Source organism: Hetaerina americana, unplaced genomic scaffold (genome assembly GCF_022747635.1).
Source record: "Hetaerina americana unplaced genomic scaffold, ioHetAmer1.1.p SCAF_81, whole genome shotgun sequence".
NCBI lineage: Eukaryota > Metazoa > Arthropoda > Insecta > Odonata > Calopterygidae > Hetaerina > Hetaerina americana.
The window spans coordinates 1,164,521-1,187,839 of record NW_027287439.1 but is presented as its reverse complement, the minus strand read 5'-3'; the positions used below and the strand labels follow the sequence as shown (position 1 = coordinate 1,187,839).

At 37.7% G+C, this 23,319-nt stretch overlaps 1 protein-coding gene across 1 annotated transcript; it reads left to right on the top strand.

The window, feature by feature from the left end:
- The first annotated feature begins 419 nt into the window (after positions 1-419).
- LOC139698302 (uncharacterized) lies at positions 420-23,298 on the top strand. The gene is made up of 14 exons (XM_071597185.1): positions 420-1,426; positions 1,518-2,605; positions 3,789-3,873; positions 5,729-6,759; positions 9,363-9,400; positions 9,556-9,820; positions 12,533-13,005; positions 13,690-13,906; positions 14,012-14,481; positions 16,924-17,134; positions 19,588-20,039; positions 20,493-20,768; positions 22,238-23,239; positions 23,284-23,298. Exons 1-14 carry the CDS (start codon positions 420-422, stop codon positions 23,296-23,298), a joined length of 6,630 nt encoding a protein of 2,209 aa, XP_071453286.1.
- The last annotated feature ends 21 nt before the right edge of the window (positions 23,299-23,319 follow it).

Below are 23,319 nucleotides of genomic sequence, written 5' to 3'. Positions count from 1 at the left end.
CAATATAACTCAATTTTTACGATCATTGATTGGAATATTCATGGTTACGGATATAGTTATGCATTATCAAATAATGGCGTCGTTGATTAAGGTTTTTTTAATTTTGACCAAGACGCGTAGAAATATGTTTTATTATGATTAAATCACCTAATATGATTTAGACAAAGAATTTTCCGAAGAAACATATTCGGTAGCTTCTTTTTGAATATAGTAGTACTTCCTGTCTAGCCAAAACATTTTCGGTTCTCACGCTTTTAACCCAAAAGGTGGCATTTTAACTGCTGTGTAGAGGTTCGCCATGTGCCCTTAGGTATTTGATTGTTCTGACAGTTCGTCGTCCTCATATGTTTAATGAGATAAGTGATAACATCGTCGGTTAAAATGTTTTCATCTTAAATGTCTGCAAGAAGTGTTTGGTCATGGCAGCGAACAGATTTAGTTTTTATCTAACCGTGGTGGAGAGAGAAGGCCCTCTTATTAAGTTATGGGGTCAACTAGATAAAAATACTGTGGAATATATTGATACATTTATAATAGAGTTAGAAGGTCAGCTTAGCAAGGGTGGTGGAAAAGCAGTTTTATCCAATTTAAGTGCTGGACAAACGTGCTGTGCCCTATACAACGGTATTTTCTATCGTGCCAAAATATTAAGTGTGGCAAATATATCAGCGGGACTTGTAGTGGTTCGTTTTATTGATTACGGTAATAGCACTCTTACTTCAGTTGAAAACATAAGACCTATGGATGAAAAATTGGGCAGGATACCACCACAAGCTACCGATTTCTATTTGTATGGTGTCACACCATTAACAGAAACTAACTTAGGAGATATTACGACTGATTACATGAAACAGCAATTATGCTACCAGGATTTCGATGTTTATCCAGTAATTGGAATTAATGATAAAAGACTGATAAAGTTGTATCAAAATAACATTGACTTCGGTGAACTGATGATATCACAGAATTTGGCTCTTGCCATGGATAATCAGCACCAAGAAGCGTTACTTAGAGGAAACGTTATGCCTTCATTGCCTGCTTCGATTGTGAAGCCTCAACACTGGCCCGCCCAGGGTCACACTCCTGCTCAATTCGCGCAAAAGGCGCCTGCAGTTCAAAACTCCATGTACGAGATGCATGGCATGCCAACAGGCGCAGGAAGAGCATCGCCGCATTCGTACGGGGTTCCCCAACACGTAATGCCTTCACCTGGTGAAATTTCAGTTAAAACCTTTACTTCTCCAATTTTAGAACCCAATTCCGAACACAACATCTACGTTTCCAATGTCGAAGACGGACCGTTGTCATTTGCCGTGCAACTTCAGGCCGCAGAGCAAACACTTATCGCTGTCACCGCTGATATTGCTGCTCATAGGCCGATTCCTTTAAGAGAGCCGCCTGTGCCAGGATCTGTGTGCCTTGCTAGGTGAGTTCACGTCGTTAAATCCTTTTCTTTTCCGTATTTAAGAGATTCAAAATGATCAATCACGTGCTTTATTTCCCATTTTTCTCTGTAGATTTCCCGGCGACACAAAGTTAAGTCGAGCTACGATAATGGAAGTGATGGACAGCACATGCAGGTTGTATTATGTTGACTTCGGCAATATCAGTGATGTTCCATACACAGATATATTTGAGCTTCCAGCCAAACTTATAAACCCAAAGGCTATGGCCCTGAGATTTTGCCTGGCAGGACTCAAGAAGGGCCCACCACCCACAAAAATTACTAAAGAAGCATTTAAGGATATAGTGAAAGGTTGTCTTTTACGGTTGCGTGTTGCTCCAAACCCAGAAGGACCCCCATTGAAACAGTATGGATATTTATTTCGGGAAGGGAAGGATGTTCGTATCCTGTATGAGGAACTGGCCAAGGAAAAGTACAGGGGTGTTTCACATATACCTGCTTCAGCAAGTTATTCAAGAGCAACACTCATGTATGAACCTGCAAAGGCAGATGCTGTGGTAGATGGTACTTGGGTTAATATTTCTCATCTCAATTCCCCAGATGAATTTTGGGTTCAGTTAGAAGCTGATCAGTCGGAGTTGGACCAAGTAATGGCACTCTTAGATGAGTATTGCAATAAAACCCAGAAAATCCCAAGTATATCAGACCTTACAATAAAAAGTCCTATATTTGCCAAGTTTTCCGAGGATGATAGATGGTATCGTGCAAGCATTCTTAAGGTTGATGCAGGAAGTGAAGGTCTTGTGGTCCATGTAGAATTTGTTGATTATGGTAATGTGGAAGGCATTAATGACATTAGTCGACTGCGGCTTGCAGACCCATCAATTGTGTCAGCCTTAGCAGCTCAAGCTGTTCGTTGTCGACTCAATGGTGCCGCGAGCGTGAGATACAAGGTCGGAGCAGAAGTATGGAGTCAGATATCGACTATGTTTTCTGATCTAACATTAGAAAGCAGAGGAATGGTCAAGCTTGGGCCTAGGGGAGTTGGAGATCCAGTGGTTGTGATAGAAGAGTTACGTGATGATACCTTATCACCACCGGTTGTTCTTACAATGGACGTCCTTTCCAAAGCTTTGGTTGGATCGGCAAGTAAAGGCATTCTAGAAGTCAACTCATCTGCAGTTAACACAAATTCTGGAGGTAATTCCAAGTGTTTATATGTGATATTGTGTGATAAGTACCTTCATTATTGGGTGCTTTCTCTTGATGTTACTAGTAATCCTTCTAGAAGTGTCATGGTATTTTTGTTTGTTACATATCAGCATGCAGGTTGAGTCCTTATATTATACCCCATGTGCTCGAAATGTTCAATGAAGTAGAAATTACCATGTGCTTCAATCTATCCTATTCTCTCTTCATTGAGAATCTTAAGAGAAGTCAGGAAGGAAAGTTTGTGAAGTAATATTTGTCATTCCACCTTACGTTGTTACAGCACAATAGTATGGTATTGAATATCCTTATTATCTTTCTAAAGGTCCACCATTAAAGGAATGAGTTGATGATATTATTTCCTGTAACACTTGTTTGGTTCATCTATTTGCGCATAAATCCCATATTCTGTGCAACTAAAATATTTTGGTAATCGAACTGGTTTTAATTGATTTTATTGTAATACATCAAACCCATTTCTGTACTCTGTTTTTATTTTGTGATGGCATGGCTAATTAGTGTATTATTTTAAGTTTAATTTTGATCCTAAACAAAGTATATGTAGAAACCAATAGGTATCAAAATCAAGTGGTGCTTGTTTTCTAGAAATAGGTACTACTTAGTCCTTGCTAGCTAAATTATTCATCTAGAACTTGTAGCTGGAAATCATCCAATGTTAAGCCTAATGGCTTGTGAAATTCACTCGTCAGGGTAAGGGCTCATTACCTTTGCCTGTGCTGTCTATGATTTTCCAGGGAGAACTGATACTTAAAGCTCATACAGCTTGGGTAAAGTTGAGAGTGCCCAGAGGTGTCTATGGGAATCAAAACTGGACCTGCCAATTAGTAGCCCAGTACTCTGCCCAGAAAACCACCATGTACCCTATTCTGTATTTAAAAAAAGCATAAATGAAGTAATATTTATTATTGCCCCAATTGATGTAACAAACACACTGGATTCCGTAATGGTATGATCTAGAGCTTATCCATCAAGAAAATTGAAGCAAGCATGCAACAGATAGCTTCTTATAAGCAATGTTTGCTTTAATTGATTAGAACCAGAACTCATTAATATTATTTTTTGCTAAATTTTTAGCAGTCATGTGGTTTTAGTTTTAGTTCTCATAGGTACTCCTTTGCATATTCCATTTCATATGTTCTTTTTTGTATTTCAGGTAGTTGGCATAAGGAAAAGAAGACTGTTCAAGATTATAATGCTAATTCATCGTCCAGCCATGGTGATTATTCTGGTCAAAACAGGTAGCGTGGTTATTTATTTTTAACCTTTATGATAAAGCAAATGTGGTAGTCCAGTGGGTAGAGCAGTGGAATGCCTACGGGATGTGCTGGGTTTAATTCCTGGGTACACCTCTGGGCATCCTCAGCTTTACCCAAGCTGTGTGATTTTTTTGGGTGGCAAATCTTCCTAGGAAACTATAGGCGGCTAAGGGAATAGAGCTGGCTCCGCAGTCATAATATGTGAATTTCTAGTGCCAGTGGGCTTAATACAAAGTGAGCTCTACTTTCATCGATCAAACTGACCTTCAGGTTGACTTTCTTTGGGAAAATTTCAAATATTTTATTGTAATTTTGCTGAATATTATTTAATTATACATGTCTACCCCCGTAGCAAAATGGTAGTATGGCAATGATATAGGGTGCGGCAACATAACTTCCTTTTTTGAAAGCATTTAGCAATTGAAAAAAGGAAGTTATGTTTCTTCACCCTGTATTTGTAGAAAGGTATTCTTCTATTTAAGGTAGATTTTGGATGGACACAGACTAGACAATAATACCTTTCTTTACTCCTTACAAAACAACCTGACATTTGAAGCGGCAGTTTATTATTTTTTGTTTCTGCATACTTCCTTCCTCCCTCAATTCTCTCCAGCATGCCTACCTTATTCCTACCCCTTCTTTGCTTGCCTAATGTTCTCCATTCTATCAGTCTTAAATATCGTATCGCCAGTAAAAATGCTCTACATCCACCTATCCTGCCTCCTTTGGATTTTTGCAAACAACCCCTTCTCCTCTCCCACCATGCTAATACTTCCTTGTTTGTTTTCCATTTTATTAGTTCGCCTCTTAATTGTTCTCCACTCCCACATTTCAGAAATTTCCCAGCTAAGCCTTACATATTGGCTCGGCAACCATGTTTCCTCATTCTCCATACCAAAGTTTTGATAAGCCTTACCCTAGCATCTTTATTCTATGCCTCTTTCATCAATGATCTAGCTGTGAAAACTTAGTTCTCCGGTAGAATTCTCCTGATGTCCATAAAAATGTGACCATTACAGTCCAGAATACTTCCAGGTTAGGTAAACTGTTCCATCTGATCTATTAATTGATATATTTTTAAAGTTTAACTTAGCTTTTCTCTTCCTTGAAAACCAGGTAACAATCATTTTGTTTACATTGATTTTATTTCCATTCCTATCTCCCAGACTATCCAATGTACTAAAAAATGCTTGTAATCCATATTTTCCTTGCCCTTCCCCTATTTACTGTTCCTGTAGTTTTATTTGAAGCTTTCAGATCCCTTTTTTAATGTTCCTTTTATTCTTGTATTGTACCTTTCTTCTAGCCCTCATTCATAAATTTCTTGACAGCCAGCTATTACTCCTTTTTTCATCTCGGTTAATGATTCTACCTCCCATTTCTGGAAGTCTTGTTCCCTGATTCATTCTCTTTAATTTGACTTAACACTTCAATAATACTAAGCCATAATCCGAATCTACATATGCTCTCAGGAAACTGCCAATTAATCAGGCCGTTCCTTAATCTATGCCTAAGCATGATTAAGTCTGATTTCTATCTGAATATCCAGATATTTACCATGTTCGTATGTCTATACCAAATGTGATTTTGTAAACCAAGTGTTCGGTATGATTAAGCCCTATCTCCTGCAGAACTACAAAATCAGGGAAAGAGAATAATTAAAGGTAAATAGGTGTAATATGAAGGAGTGTTGGGGAAAACTTTCAAGGAATGAAAAGCAAATCTTAATGTCAATCAACCATTGGACAATGGTGTTATTTAGCAGATTACACAAGTATTTTTGTGATTTTTCATTAATAATGCCAGACTTAACACTTGCATTATTTCTTTGAATTAGGGCATATGATGCAAACAAGGCAAGGGAAGAAAACACAAAGAAGAGTCCGGAGGATGGCGGTAGCCATCATGAAAGAAGAGGTCGACGAGTTGGTGGGAGGAATGGTAACCAGGAAATAGGCAGCTGGGATGGTGGAGATTCGTTGAAGGAGAATGAAGGCATCTCCCCCCCATTCAGGAGAGGAATTAATTCTAATCCAAGCCTGGGTGGTAGCTGGAGCAGCAACAAGGATACCACTAACAGCTCCCGTGAAAATGGGGGGGGGTTTAGTGGTGGAGGGTACCCTCGGGGGGGCAGAGGAGGAAGGCGAAGCCAGGATTCACAAAGCTGGGACTCGAGACAGAGTGACAGTGATGGTGGTGGAGACAACTATCACAGTGAGAGGGGGGGCAGGCGTGGGAGGTGGGGGAGTAGCTTTGGGTCCTCTGGCCGTGGTGGTGGGGGATACAGGGGTGGAAGGCGTGGGGGTGGTGGTTATGGTGGAAGAAACCAAGAGGAGAATGAGGATTGGGAGAACAAAGACAATTCTGGGCCAAGTGATAGTGATAGCAGCATTGGTAGGGGAGGCTATCGTGGGGGTAGAGGTCACTGGGGAAGTGATGGTGGTGACCGTGGTTCCAGGGGTGGTTATAGAGGGGGCCGTGGTGGTGGGTGGGAGGACAAAGACTCCTTCAGAAAAAGGGACGATGATGGAGGATTTGGTGGAGGGGGATACCGTGGCAGACGTGATCGTGATGGGAGTAATTGGGATGGGGGCAGTCGCCCTGATTGGGGGAGCAGGCAATATGGTGGTGGTAGAGGAGGAGGGCGTGAGAACAGGCTTGGGTCCCAAAATGATGATGATAACTCAAACTCGGGATTTGGTGGTGGAGGTTACCGTGGGAGTAGAGGTAGGGATGAAGGAGATAGGTCTAGAAGGTATGGGGGTGATTGGAATGGAGGATATGGTGACTCTAGAGGGGGTAGGGGTGGTCGAGGGGGACGAGACAGTGGGAGAGATGGTGGAAGATGGAAGGATAACAATTCTAATGGTGAGTGAGAATGTCACAACTAGACCACATTTTCTTTTCGTTGCAGATTTGGATATATTATGGGAATCTTTTTGGCTTATGGTTTGACATGAAAAAATACCATTTTGGGATTTATTATTTTAATATTTTGTTATCAAAGGAGTACATGTAATAGAAATTGGTACCTATTAAGTAACTATTAATACAAGGTGGTTAAACACTGGTTGAACCCAGAATAATTTGCAAATTGCCCTTTTTCTCTATTAATGAATAATGACCAATGACAAGTAATTGTATTTAACCACCACCTATTTTGTGTAACCCAAAGAGTTTTGTCTATCTTTTTTTGCCAAAGCAATTGGAAAATATAATATACTTTTTCTCTTGTGTGTCACTTGAAATGATTATCCTGTGGTTGTGAATTTCCTGTGGAAAATCACTGTCATCAATAGTATCACCATCAATAATGTAAATTTTCTGAGTAGTTCATTTTGAAATACAGTGATCTTAGTTCTTGTGACCTATGTTATGGGTGTGTACTATGCGGGTGGTCTGAAAGGTTCTCGGCCTAGCCTCTAAATGGCATTACTACTCGCATGATTTTTTTCTCTCATGCTGGTAGATCTATGTGTAAATGATATGTGAAATTGCAAGCCATTCCATCCAGCAGTTTGCTGTAGGCAGCTGTTTGAATAAGTTATGGTGCATGTGTTGTTAGAAAAGGAAAAAAAATTGAGTATTGTGCTATGATAAAATTCTTTATAGAAGAAGGTGTAATGCCAAGCGAAATTCCACCAAAGTTAGTAAATGTGTGCGAGGACTCATCTCCTCAAATTTTCACCATGAATAAATGGGCGGCAGTGTTTTAATCTGGCCTTGAAAGCCTCTGTGTAATCCATGTGAAGGATGTCTGAAAAGAGCAACCACACTAAATAATCAAAAAAGGGCACGATATGTATTTGGAAGATCAACACCAATAATGTAAAATTCCTTAGTTGTACATTAATTTTTTGGGATTTAGAAGGAATTCTGTTGCTCGACTTCTTGAAAAAGGTTAAACAAGAACTGTAGAGAGCTGATCTAACCTTGAACTGAAACAGCATACAAAAATTCATGAAAACATACCTGGCTTGCTGAGGAAAGAAACAGTGTACCATCAGGACAATGCAGCTGCCCACTAAAGTGTCTTGACAATCGGAAAAATGAGAGATTTGCTCTATGAAATGTTACAACATCCACCCTATTCTCCAGATTTCGCTTCCTCAGACATCTAACTCTTTTGAAAACTCAAGTTTCCTCATTAGTCGAGGCTTTGGTGTTTTGCCAGGTCAATATGGTTCAATCATGAGAGTCAACTTGTTCCAAAGTTTATCCTCAATTGAAAATTTTTTTTCACCTTATATTCCCATTTTCAATCTGGAGAAAATTTACATTCCAGAGTATTTGAGGAAAACATTGCACAAGAATCTGAGCTACGTTGCAATACGGCTAGTGCAAACAGTTGTCCAACTTTTAATTTTGCAACGATTATAAAATTATTCTTGATTTAGTGTATTTTTGATGTGATAAAGCAAGTTTCAGTTTTGGAGTCCATTCAGGAGCCTATTGCTATAATAACTGTGGCATCGAGGGGGTCCTAAAGAATCTCAGTTGTCAGTCACCAGTTCTTGCTTTTTTCACGCTTCATCATGTTTGGGTCACAAATCATTTTCATTCCTAATAATTTCAGCTAATGTATGAAATGAATCGTCTCCTGCAGGTGTTCTTACAATGTATAAATGGCGTAGCTGACTCCTAGTTGTAAGATGTGTTCATTCTGTAGCACGAATCTTTTCTTTGCAGACTGAGATAATGAAATTAAACTGTTCAAATTTCTGTCAATAGTGGTGCTCTGTAGTGCCCTGTCATATTGAAATTTTTCCCTAAAACCATTCACATTGCAGTTCTCTCTCTCTCGTCTTTTTTAAGAGTATGTATGTACTAAACTGAGTGAAAAATTTTTTTTTAAGGTTGATTTTCATGAGTGACTAATTTAAAATATTTCTTACTCTAGCCCATAGTAATACAAACAGCGGACATTGAAAATGAATTCATGTAAATACAGGGTTCCCCAAACATTGGAAAAATAGGAAATTTATTGGAACGTGATAAAAGTTTTGTCAATTGGAGGAAAATATGAATTCCGATATTGCAAATATGGGATTTAACCATGTGTCAGGTTTATAACATGTTAATTACTATTTGATTTGGCTTAGATTTGAATTAGGAAGTATGATTTAGACCTCTCTTAGAAACTTAGAATAAATCAGATTGTTACATTTTCTATTACATTGGGAGGGAGGACTGTGACTGCATACATTTGCAAGACGTTTATAATTCTTAAGATCACAAATTGTACAGAGTAAATAAAGTCTGAAATAATAGTCCAAAAGACTAAAGTAACCAGGAGAATCCGTAATAGTTTGTGTTCTTTCCTTTAAATTAGGTTATTATGAATTTTTTAAATGGCCTAAGTGTTAAGTGGCTTCATTTGGAAATTATTTCAATTGGAAGTAAGATTTATAAATAAGTTCGTTTGATTGATTATGCCTAATATGTTCATTCTTTTCCTATTCTTTTTTCAGACACACATGGAAAGTATAATGGAATCATAAGTTCAAATGTAAGTTCAATTTTTTGTTTGTAGTGAACTGTTTTGAATGAGAAGTTTTACTCGGGCATGATTTTCTGTGAATTTATTAAAAATGTTTATTATATTGCATTTATATTATATTGCATTAAATAGACATTTTCCTTAACTGACTAAATTGCTCTCAGATGGTAAATGAAGGTGAAGAATGGGCTGTTCAACAGATACCAGCTCCTCCTCTTGAGCCATTGGACCCCCCGACCACCATTTCCTCAGGGCAGATAGAGCAGCAGAGCGTTGAAGCTGGATCAGTGGAGGAAGTCAGTGTTGTCTTTGTTGAAAGCAGAGCAAATTTCTTCGTTCAGCTGAAAAGTCAAGCCAATAAATTACATGTCATAATGAATCTTCTATCAGAAAACTATTCTGCCATTGATGTAACAGCAGGAGAAAAAGGTATGTGATTCTGTATGGTAATACTAGTTTAGAAATTCAGTAGATCCTTAAGGTTTTGGGGGGCCATTGACAAGGAATGTAAAATTGAGTTTTAGAATTGAACAAAATAATTATTTTAACGCATTCAACCTGGCATGCAATTTCCTATGCATGATATAGTGGTGGTAGGGTGCCGCAAAATATTCCATATCTGGCGGCGTTGGAAAATAGAAAAAAATAGTATTTTACTATATTTTTATTTTATTCCATTTCATATTATTGTTTACCTACGGATTAAAATTTTACATATCACGTACCCATGGATTACTAACAAAGCCTGGGAGCTCCCAGTCTCCCTGTCTGGCAGGGGACCGACCCATGGACACATCGAGCAATGTTATTTTTTCCCAGTAAGCACTACATTGAGGGGATCAAGTGGCACCAAAACACAAATTCCTTACTCAGATTCTGAAAATAATAGATTTTGTGATTCTTAGCTTTCAGATGAATACTGTGTACTCAAGCCTGCATCTTTCACTGCTAATTCTTACAAAACATAAGACTTATTACTTACAAAATTTAGATGGAATAAAATTTATTAAATGGACAGACAACAGTACTGTACTTATGTTGACAATGTGCAAAACACGCAATTGTACTTTGGTTGACATCAACGTAATCATTAGAAAACCAGTTACCGTTATACCACTGGTGTGTATTCACCCCCTGCCACACACCCTTGTGGTGGCTTGCAGGGTACTAAAATATCAAATAAAAAAAATTAGTTACAATGCTGCCAAGAAAACAGTTGACTTATCTGACCGGACATATTGATGTTTGATATTTTGGTACCCTGCAGGCCTCAGCTAGGGTTTGTCTTCATAGTATACCTTTTTGAGAAAGATGGTTAAGTGGTATAAAAAGATATTAATTAAGCTAATTTGTGGTACCATGTTAGTGACTTCTTGTTGTATTCAGAAAAAGGTTAGGGAGTCTGAAAAATCTGAGCAATTTGCAATTTCATGAAAACCTTATTTTCGCTTCACTTGATCAACATACGATTCCTGCAGCACCACAACAACCAAAGAAAAAGCAGCATTACCTGAAGAAATATGAAGGTGCGACCCGGGTAATGCGGAAAAGATGTAAAGAGTGATATTGTACATATAGCAAAATAGACGGAAGACAAACAGGGATGAAAGAAACTAAAGAGGTTATAACTTATTACCCTTATTTTGCTAATAAACCAAACAAATTTGATGGTATTTTTAACGTCATGGGAAATACCAAGTTATTTTCATACCTTTTCAGTCTCAGTCTGTTGTATAATGTGGGTCCCTACTCAGTCACATGCAGTCATTCTTCGCCTTTTATATCTCACCCATATTTATCCATTATTCTTACTGGGATGTTTACAGCAGCAGAGCCACCAACCCTTTTGGTCCTTTGTCGTCACTGGTCCTTTGTCAACCAACCAAAGGTTTCCGGTCCTTTTTGAACCGCCTCGATGGAGTCGATACAATATCCTTTGAGCTCCTTTTGAGCTATCCTTTGAGGTAATAATGTTATCAATGAAATCTTCATCTTTGTGGACGCAGTCCAAAATTTCTTGCAAAATTTCCACCCGCGACAGTTTTTGTTCCTCGCTTAAGGCTTTCGGCACCAGCTTTGTGCACACTTTCCTCATCGCAAAATCCTCTGTTACAATGGTTTGAACGGTTCCAACTGAAAGGCCGGTATCCTAACTGATAAGGGTGATGGTTAAATGCTTGTCAGAGTCCAAAACTTTTTTCACTTATCCCACCTGAGCATCAGTTCGAGTGGTCGTAGGTCGTCCGACACAGTGCTCGTCTTTGACGAGCTCCTGGCATTCCTTAAACATTTTGTGCCACTCAGAAACTTTTGTGCGGCTTAAGGCATCATCCCCATAAGCCTGTTTAATGATTTCAAGGGTCTCCGATGAGGATTTCCCAAGTTAAACACAAAACTTCACAGCGTAGCATTTCTCGGCACTTACTAAAATCAAATTGATCTTTGCAAAGATTGTTATTTGTGCCATTTTAAAACTTAATATTGATGGTTCTTCGAAATATCTTTGCTGCATGTGAAATTAAACTTATCCTATAGTCCTCACTACTGATTTACACTTATTCAGGATTGAGACCCACTTGACCAAAGAAAATTTTCTTGCCATTTGCCTCTTCTTAAATACTGCATAATGTTAAAAAAATTCCTTCCTTCCATATTTCCCTAAAACCTGTATTCATTCTCTTGAAATGCTATTTGTTCTTAGTGTCCTGCTTGACTGAATCTCAGTTAGTGGCTTTCCTTTGAAGCATATTTGAAAAGTAAGGGTCAATTTCTTCTATCTCAATATTGGCAGGTCAGATCAAAGTTGTGTGCATGCAGTGCCATCTATTGACAGTTTCCTAAGTCACTGAAATTTTTGGTTGATTCAGTGGTTATTTTCCTGATTGTGTATGCAGATAGCAATGTCCACAAAAATCTAAATGTGTGTAGATCATGGGTACTTAAGGTCTTTTCTAAGTGTTGGGATTTTGGGGAACCCCACATATGTGGCATTGGGTTTACATCACATATGATTAATACAATTTTAGTATTGTATTAAGTTGCTTGTGGAAAATTAATGGTAACATTTACATGGCCTCTGTATTGATTATACTTTTAGGCTCTACCCTGCTATGTTATAATAATAATCTTTTTTAAATGCAGTTGGAACAGAAGAAAGTGCCCCAAGCAATGGACAGGTAGCCAAGGCCCCGCTAATCAGTCTTTCAACATTGCACGTTGGCATGCCATGTGCAGCTCTTTCCTCAGAAGATGAAGTGTGGTACAGGGCACTTGTTGAAAAAGAACCAACTGCAGATGTAGTCTCTATTTGTTTTGTGGATTATGGAAACAAGGCTGACCTGGCTGAGGGGAGTGTGAGAGAACTCCCCAATGATTTGTGCTCCCTCCCTGCTCAAGCAATATGCTGCTCCCTTTGGGGATTGGATGAATGTGTTGGGGATGGCGATGAGGTCTGTGATTTGGAGTTTGAAACCGAAGTGACCTCTGGAGAAGCGACTTATGCTGTTAGTTTTGTGAAGAGATCAATAATTGGAGGAAATGAGTGTGTAGAAGTGGTGCTAAGGAACAAGGACACAGGAGAATGTGTTAATTCACGATTTGGTGGCTCAGACCAGGTAATAAGCAATAATCATTTAAGGGCAGATTAGATCCCCAATAGCATTATTTCTTGTCAATTAATTTTGTCTAATAATATAATAGACGAGCTCAAGACTTTTTTTAAACTGTGACCAGATTTGTGGAAAACTGAAATGGTTGTTCTTTTGTTGGCTTTCATTTTCGTAGCCTAATTCATTGGGGGAAATTATTTTTCTATGCAACCGCAGGTTGGATAATTGTGAGTAAAATTTGCTATTACTTTCAAAAAGTATGTGAAAAGTAGTTTTTTTTAGTGGCAATGCGGCAAATTTAAATTCACAGCATTTTAAAAGCCATTTATGTATCTATTTGTGATTAGTAATGGGGTTGTTCAACCCTGGTTTAATGGCTGGATCATGTAAGTTATACATACTTCCAGGATTCTGTGCTATTTTAATTTGAAATGGTCAAACATGTGCATGTGCAGTAGGTTGGTTATGTTGAATTCTTGCAGGAAAAGGGTGATTAGAGAACATGATTAGGCAGTATGTTTATACTAGTCTTGTGTTCAGTTGTGAAAAATGCTTCCATGCATGTAATTGAAAATTGGCCTGTGTTTACTTTTTTGCTTGTGTTTTTGATTTTAGTATATTTTATGCTATTAAGTTTAACTTTAATGTTAAGTGATAGATTGATAGCGGGCATGAATTTCTTTCCAACAGTTTTCAGTTCCTGATGATGCACATACTGGAAACACCTCATCCCATGGAACTCAGAATATACCAAAGCCTGATTTTACACTTGGCTCCACAGTGGATGTGGACATTGTGTATGTTGCTAGTCGTAAAGAATTCTATTGTCAGGTTCGAAGCACAGCAGATCAACTTTCAGCAGTCATGGATAAGTTGGCATCTATATGTGTGGTTGAGGGGAATGAAGGTGCGTGTTGGTTTGATGCTGAGCTGGATCTTTTTCAATTAGTAATCAATTTATGCTCTTAAAAATATTGCTAATTTCAAATGCAAAAAAATTACTTAATTTTAGGGGGTGAACGTGGAGCTGCAAATAAGTCGCAAACGTCAAAAGCTGCCCAAATCAGTATTACATCTGTGGAACCAGGAATGCCATGTGCCGCACTTTTTTCAGAGGATGGGGTTTGGTACAGGGCTGTGGCGGATGGGAAAGCCACTGATGAGGGTTTATCTGTGAAGTTTGTGGACTATGGCAACAAAAGTAATGTGCCTGAAGGATCTTTGAGAGCACTTCCTGCAGATTTGAGATTGCTGCCTGAACAGGCAATTCGTTGTCGCCTTTTTGGTGTGAGTGAAGCGAGTGAAGAAGAGGATAGTGAAATGGGTGTGGAATTTGAGATTCTGGTATCATCTGATGAGGCTTCTTACAGTGCCACTATTGTAAAGAAGTCACTTGTAGGACAGAATGAATGCATGGAGATTATTCTTAAGAACAAAAGTACATTGGAGTGTATAAATTCACGATTTGGAGGCTCTGATGAGGTAAGAAACAAATCATTTCATGTTATTTTTGTCCTAGTCATAAATTTGTTTCAGAACTTTCACACTTGTAAATCATTTTGTGATTATTTCTCTGTAAATAATTGTCATAGTTTTGCATTTACTAGCATAATTTTAATTGGGTTATGGTTAGTTTAACTTATGCTGTGTACTGTTGATGTAATTACTTAATTCGTGTTATACCTGAAAGTATGTTGTAGTCATATAGAACAAAGAGGATCGGGATGGTGCGGTGGATAATGTACAGGCTTCCCACTCTGATGGCCTGGGTTCATATCCCAGCGACGACAAATATTTTTCAGCAGTGTCCCGATCCCTACTTGAGGTGCTTTGTTGAGGGCACTTTGAGTGAGTACGTCATCCGTCAGATTGGACGTTAAGCTGCAGACCCCTTGGTGGCTTTCGTTAAGAGCAGGCTAATGCCGACACCAGGTTTCTCTCCACCCATCATCCTTTCCTGTCCATCCTTAACGGCGCAAATGACCTGAGCTGTCAATCGCCTCCCATGAAAATACTGCAAAGAGGGTATGAACAAAATTTCCAGACAAACTAGTAATAAGAAATGGCAGGACAGTTGAATTTGACGTTCATAGGAAACAACTGAAAACCACGTAAATATTGGATTGCATCACTGTTATTATAAATATGGCAGCCTTCAATTGTTTCATAAACTTTATGCTAATTGTCCCTCTCACAAAACCATATTATGGCAAAGAATTTAAATATGTAAAAGACCCAGCCATAGTAAATCGATTTGAACCAAATATGCTAGATAATTTGATCACCAACCAAAAGAAAAAATTCACAAATAAATAAATGCATTATACTCACATCATTGAAGAATACCCCCAAGAAAAAATTCCCTTCCATTAAGTTTGAACCCAAATTCTCTTCGGGCTTCCATAGCATTTTCGAAGAAGTAGGCACTGATATCAGTCACAGAAACCCAAAAACCCTATGAAACTTACGGGGTGATCCAAAAGACATAACGCCCTATTAGAAAATTTCAGAATTTACAAAATCAATTACAGCATTCGTCACACATCATACAGGTACACATTATGCCTGTACATTGGACAGACAACATGCAACGCCAAAACCAGGTTCAAGGAACAAATAGTAGTAGTAGTATTAAGGGGAGGTGACTGACCGCTGATGTCATGTGTGCCATTAGGGATGGACAGGAAAGGATGGAGAGAAACCTGGCATCGGTATTAGCCTACTCTTTACGAAAGGCGCCAAGGGGTCCGCAGCTTAACGTCCCATCCGACGGACGGCGTACTGACTCAAAGTGCCCTCCACAAAGCACCTCAAGTAGGGATCAAGATACCTCTAAAAAATATTTAACACTGCCAGGATTTGAACCGGGGCCCTCTGGGTGGGAAGCCAGTATGATAGCCACCAGACCATCACGATCCCCCTTCAAGGAACAATGAGCACGCTAAGTAAAATGGATGTTTTGAAAAATTGGACATTGAAAAACACAATTGCGAAACATTCTCATCCTAACAGGCTCAAAGATTTATCCCCAATTGGTCATTCCCAAAATTTTAAACTTGATCAGACACATGCTCAGACAAAATTATGAGCAACGAACCAGGAATCGTCAAGAGTCCCTTATTTGACTTTGTTCCTGAGTTTAAAAGTGCACAGGTAACACAGTACAATAGAAACACATCTCCTACACATTCCCTCCTCTCCCCACTCCTATTCTTACCTCCACCCACCCTAAGAAACCCCCCCTCCCCCACCTCCTCACGTTTGAGCATCTTTACTTGACCACAGGCAGTACTTCGCTTCTGTTGTCTTTCCCATTTTCAAATTCTCACTCCTATTGATGATCACCTTGTTCACTGAAATATCAGAGTAGAGTTCTCAAAAATCAACACCATGTATAGAGCTTGACATCTTACAAAAGCCATATGGACTAAATATGAATAAAGATATATGAGGGTAATCCCAGAAGTACCCAGCCCAAAAAATAAAAGCTTTTATATTGGTTGGGCTAGGCATTTGAAGTTAAAGTATTGTATCACATAAGGATGACCAATTTTCTCCATTTTCACTAATTCACGGAAAACATTCACTATTGATGGCTGCCAAACAAATACTAAACAACGTAGTGTCTTCAAACTTGAAACATATGCTTTATAAATTGCATGCTTTCTAATACAGTGATATTTATCAAACAACTACCGCCACTTCTAGGTCAGGCCAGGTACTTATGGTACCACACTCGTTCTAATGAATGGCTTGAAACACGACATTCAAGTCGTATATATGTGATTATTATGAAAGACTTCACTGTATGTAATAATGTCGTGTTTAGATTGAATGGGAATCATCCCATTTGTTATATTTTTAAATGTACATTTGTATGAATATTCTTTTCTTAATTTCCTCTAAACCTCTTTTAATATTTAGGTTTCAGAGTTTTTTGAACAAAGTGATAACAAGACTGGCTCTCTTACTGGTATACCAAAACTTGATTTTGCAATGGGCTCCGAAGTGGATGTAGATATTGTTCATGTTGTCAGCCGCAGAGAGTTCTATTGCCAACCTAAAGAATCAGCTATGGAACTTCAGGAAGTAATGAGCAAATTAGCCACAGTGTGTACTACAGAGGAAGAAGAAGGTATTTATTGAATTTAAAAAAATTTCCTTACATTTTGAAATAATGCTTTAATATTTTTAGGCATTTAAGAATGTGGTTATTTGATTTGGGTGGTTATGAATAGGGTTCACTGTGCTATGAATATTAAATGTCTACTAACAAAATGTAATTGATGTGCTCTGAGTATGGAATCCTAACATTCCAGCAGGTTCACTGTTTTCTCTGACATGAGCAGGTATGTTGTTCACTCAGTATGCATTGGCATATCTTCTGCAAATATCAGTAAATTGTTTAATAAAAAAATTTTGGTATACATTCAATGTATATTTTTTACTGATCACACATTTTTCTATTGGTTTTCTTTACCATTATTATTTTTAATAATGGACTAACTGGTGTAAGAATCTTGTTCTTCGGTTCTTCTAAACGCAGATGGTCAGTTACAGAAGCTTGTGTTTTTTTTAATTAATAGTTGCATTTGTCGCATCTTATAGCTGGTAGTGCTGTTCACACGGTTTACATTGCCTGTGTTTTGCACCACTCAATTGTTTACTTTTTCTTGAGGTCAGTAACCATTTCCAATATGCAAATATATCCATTGGAAATGTGAAGATTTTCACCTTTGTGACTAAATGTTCCCTCATTAGACCCATGGCTGAATCTTTGAGGAAAACGTAATGTATTGTTCTTCATCCATGTTTTTATTGTAAAACAGTACTGCTGTGTTACAAAATATAATAATATTGCTAGTGGCCATCTTTTTGTAATTCATCACAAAGAATAAGCATTTAATCTACTGTTTCCGCTGCACCCTTGGTGATATTATAATCCAAAATAATTCATGTTTTATTAGCATCGGCACCAATATGCAGTGAGTCATGCATTTTTGATAATAACATTACTGCTTTGTTTTCTTGTGGAACATAAGACACAAGTTTTGCTTTTTTTTGGAAGCCAGATACAGAAGTATTAACATTCCTCACTGTATTCGATTGAAGATTTAGAAGACATCTGTCTGAATTAATGGGAAAATAAGACCACTTAAGGTGACAGACCATTTGCCTGCTCACAGTAGTCTTTTAAATTACCTATGTAGGAAGATTTTGCTTTGCAAAAGGTAAATACCTTCAGACCATGCCATCCTGGCTTACTTGAAATGTATAGTACAAAGCTAGTGTCACTTGTACATGGGTGTAACATTTCATCAATGATAATTACTCAGTTGTGTAGTTTTTTTTGGCCTTTGCCCACATATCGATCTAAAATCAACCACATTGCTGCAAGCTTCTCAGTATTTTTTTCTAACTGGTCTCATTGAGTCTCATCATCAAATCAAAGACTTCATTAGTTCAATAGTTTCAGCCTCAACTTTGTGGAAGTTCATTTTAATAAATGAAAAAGAAACACTTTGTTCCAATCCACCAATTTATAATAAATGAAAAAGAAACACTTTGTTCCAATCCACCAATTTATTACAGGTACGACTAGTTTCGACGCTACGGCGTCATCCTCAGGTACCTGAGGATGACGCCGTAGCGTCGAAACTAGTCGTACCTGTAATAAATTGGTGGATTGGAACAAAGTGTTTCTTTTTCATTTATTATAAATTGGTGGATTGGAACAAAGTGTTTCTTTTTCATTTATCAAAGACTTCATAACTGAAAGAATTCCCTTGTTTCCCATAACTGGTAAGGGTCATGATAGTGACTTGGCTATATACTGCCTTCCCACCTAAAGGGTCTAGGTTCAAATCCCAGAGGTGCAGGATTTTTTGGTTTTGTTCTGATTCTAAGGTGCTTTGTGGGTAGTTCTTTTAGTGATTATACCATCCATTGGGTAAGACATTAAACTATTGGCCCCCTTGATGGCTGTCGTTAAGAGTAGGCAAATACTGACGTAGGGTTCCTCTCTACCTTACCACCATTCCCCGAACATCCTACCCTTTATCAAATTACTCACCCATCCCAAATGGTGGAAATGATCTTCTCTCTCTCTCTAGAATAGCCACCATCAGTACATCATTTCCCCTCGATAAAAGCATTTATGTATTTCACAATATTTTCAATCGTTTCGCTATAATTTTTTTAAATGCACTAGCTTCTTCAAAAATAATTTTAGCACCCTAAACTTTTTCCATTGCCTTCATTTTAAATCAAATTTAATTTTTTTAAACTATAAGCATTGATCCCAGGACTTACAAATGAGGTCCCATTTTTGTAGGAGTTTCTTACAGGAGTCAATAAATTTTGAAAAATTTAGCCAAATCGCCCAATAGATCTGGCTAGGAGTTTTTGTTCTAAATCATAATCACTATTGTCATCAATTATCCTCCACGGGACTTTAGGTTGATAGATGACTCATTGTTAATGGTTTTTTCCAGAGCACATAGAAGAGTTAGACTGATTTTCACATAACTGTTGTAGATAAATTTTAAGTAACTTTGTTTCATCCAGTTTTCATTTTCCTGTCCATAGTTGCACCACCATGTGAGAGTACTCTGAGGATGTTTGGATTGAGACCAGGCATGTTTTGTGCTGCTCTGTTTGCCGAAGACTCTGTTTGGTACAGAGCACAGGTTCTACATGAACCCAAAGTTAAGGAAACAGGCTCTGGATTTGTGGTCAATGTGAAATTTATAGACTATGGCAATGAAGCTGAAGTCGAAGAGAGCGGTATCAAGGACTTGATTCCTGCACTTACGACTTTTCCTGCTCAAGCAATTCCATGCTGCCTCTTGGGTATTATGGATGGCTTTGTGATGGATACAAATAAGGAAATTGAATTTGAAACTGCTATGACTGACCCAGAGATTTCATTGGAAGCATTGTTTGTTGCAAAAGCTTCTGGGAGTGAACATATGGAGGTGTTGCTGAAGCATGCTGGCACTGAAGACTGTATTAATCAACAATTTGGTGCAATAGACAAGGTGAGTCAGTGCAAGGAGTCATTTCCCTCCCAAAAATAATTTTAATGGGGATGTTTGTTATTATATAAAAATAAAGCAGTCCAATTCAAAAGGATTGCAGTGAGTATTCAAATTTTCATATTTCAAAAGTACATAATCATTGAGAATCCAAATAAATTCTTTCACAGATATTGTACGCAAGTTAGGAAAGCTTTAATTTGAATTGAAACCGTGGAATCCTGGATGGCATGTTGTATATTGCCAGCTTTTTATGTTATCCCTATCAATCTGTTTAACATTTAAAATTGAAACTGTCAATAAATTATGCTCAAGGCATAATGAAAACTGTTGATGACCTTCATAAACTTTTAGAAAAAATAGAGGTGTTACTTAGGCTGAGCTCCTCACTTTTGAGATGGCATGAATCAAATGGGCATGCTTTATAATGTGTTGTTTTCTTATCCTATTTTCTAGGTAACGGGTGGCAATGGTTTTGGTTTGAGAGCTGCAATGCCAGCTGACCAGAGGCTTGAAGTATCAGTAATTTGGTTTGTCAGCCCATTTAGATTTTATGTTCAACCTATTGACTGGGCAAAAGATTTGATGGTGTACATGGATTCTCTCCAGAAAGTTACAAAGTATTCCATATTCCCCTGGCCACCTGCCGTAGGAACACCTGTCCTTGCTCAATTCGTCCAAGATGGAGGCCTTTACAGAGCAGTTGTCGAAGAAATTGGTGCAAACTCAACGGTATTGTCATAATTTTGATTCATTGCATTATGTGCATGCTTAGTGTTTGAGTGTAGAGGGCAATGCTTATCCATTTGCAGCAGTATTTCAAATTCATGGTTTATATTACTTTATACATTGGTATGTGGTGCTAATTATGCAAATGTCAAACTCAGGGAAACTATTGGGGATTGTATGTGCATACATGATTTATTTTAGTGATAATTACCCGAGTATGTATTTTTCTAAATCTGGTCTCCCTCTGATTTAACAACTATTTTCTTTGATTTGAATCCTTAATTTTTATACAGTAAATATATATGATACTAAACTTACAGATTTGGCCTTGGAATTTACAGAATTGTCTAAATCGGTTACCTTATAAGCCAATGCATCTCTTAATTGATGTAGTGAAGCCTCCAATTTACATTTTTGACCCCAATTTGGTATTAAATCTCATTGCACCTCCAAGGTAATGATTTTTTTATTGTATCATCCATAGTTTTTATCAGTATATGTTAGTTTTTATGTTTATGTTACATATATTGCTTAGTTAAAATTAGTTTTTATTGAAAAGTTGGTATTTAAGGCATATTTTAACTTATTTTTCAATTGTCATCAGAGAAATAGGTACAATTTTTTCTTTGTTGGTTGAAGAGATTTTTTTCAAACAATATCATGGCTGTTGGCTGGAATTATTTCAGTTTTATATTGAATTGCATTGCCAGAGTAAAGAAAAATTGCTTTAAAACTTAAAATGTCAAGAAGAGCCAAGAAGGAATTCAGAAAGTTGGTACAAATGTTGCTAAATAGTAGAAAAAGAAAAAATTAGATTTAAATTAATTCCAGTGCAAAACAGCAGTCTCAGAGAAGTAACCTAGAATACTGCCTTTATTCTGTATTGCTATTTGCTAGTAATATTAATATTTTATATAAATGCTATCATGCCTAATATCAAAGTTGCAAAGTATTTGATTATCTTGACAATTGTGATTTTATTAATTTTGAGGTACTAGGAGGAGAATATTCAGGTAATCTTCAAAATGGATAACCTGCACACAGATACTCAAGAGTTTGCATAAATTAATTTTACTAAGATCCCTTCAAACTTTTCACTTCAAATTAGGGAGTAAAAGGATAAGTTACAATTGTTTTAATATGTAGACACTATTTTTTTTTCATCATCTGGGCCTGTTTTCATGTCATAAATCCAAACAAAGAATTATTATAATTCACTGGAGATTTTTTTCCATTTTTAGCCCTGAAAGTTTAGGTTTTGCTGCTAAACTGTGTCAAAGTTTTCTTGGATAGGTTTTTTAAATGTCAGACTTACTCTCCATGTATGTGGAAACTATAATCGAATGCTAATTTTCTCCTTTATTTATATCACTTGTTGAGGGAAGATTATATTTGTATGTTAAAATATTTTAGTGCTTTGGAGAATAGTTATTTATATAACAATTTAGTAATAAATGTTGTATCCATTACAGGTCAAGGTTCAATATATTGACTATGGAAATCGTGAATCCCTGACACAATCACAGGTTTGGACAGCTGACCCTTGCTTTAAGAACAAGAGTCCCCAAGCGATTCCATGTGCCCTCAGAGGTGTTAACCCAATTGGTGATGGATGGCCCTTTCCAGGACACCCTGAGAATTCTTTGGAGAAATATTTCTTCCTAGAAAAGCTGTCCTGCATATTCCATGGCCAAGTGTCTGATGAGTCAAAAGTGTGTGATGGTATAGATGGAGAGTCACGGTACTGGGTGTCAATATCAAAACCAGATGGTACCAGTGTTGCTGATGAATTAGTGGCAGCAGGTCTTGCCACTCCTGATGATTCTTGGGCCACACCCCATCCAGCTAATTTAGTTTCCGTATCAAATGAAGTGTACTCCCATCCCCCTCGGGAAACTACTTCACTCGAGGCCAAAGAAGAAGACTCTGTGAATAAAGATGAAGGGGAAAATGATGAACTACGAGAACAGGGTGATGTCCAATGTTCAGCGAAAGAAAGTTCTCATGGGGTTGCAAAATCAGGTATGTTAGAAGAAGATGGTGCAACATTTCCTCTGGATAAGCAGAAAGGTGATTCGTCTGTCAGTGAAGATGAAGCTAATATCATTGTCCATAAGAGTGAAGAAGTTTGTGATAGTACGTTTGTAGAAAAAGAGTTTTTGCCAAATACAGTGTCGAGTGAACATTCCTGTGAAGGTGTGGAAGTGGAACAGGGACCTTCAAATTCAGAAGAGTTGGAGGTTTTGGGTTGTGAAAAACAAATAGTTAAGTCATCTGTGCCTGTTGAGATGGCGGAAGACCAACAGACTAGGGACGATGTGATAGAGGAAAATGTACTGGGACAGTCTTCAGTGGAAGAGCCGAGTGAAATGCCAGGCCAGGTAAAAAATTTGGACCAAGCTGTAACATCAGTGGACATAAAACTAGCTGTAGAAACACTAAGTGATTTGCGTATAGACATTTTAAAACCAGAGGCTTCTTTAAGCCCTAAAAATGATGATATTAAATCTTCTGAGAGATCCCAGAATATTGAGAGTGAAATAGCTGATGTAAT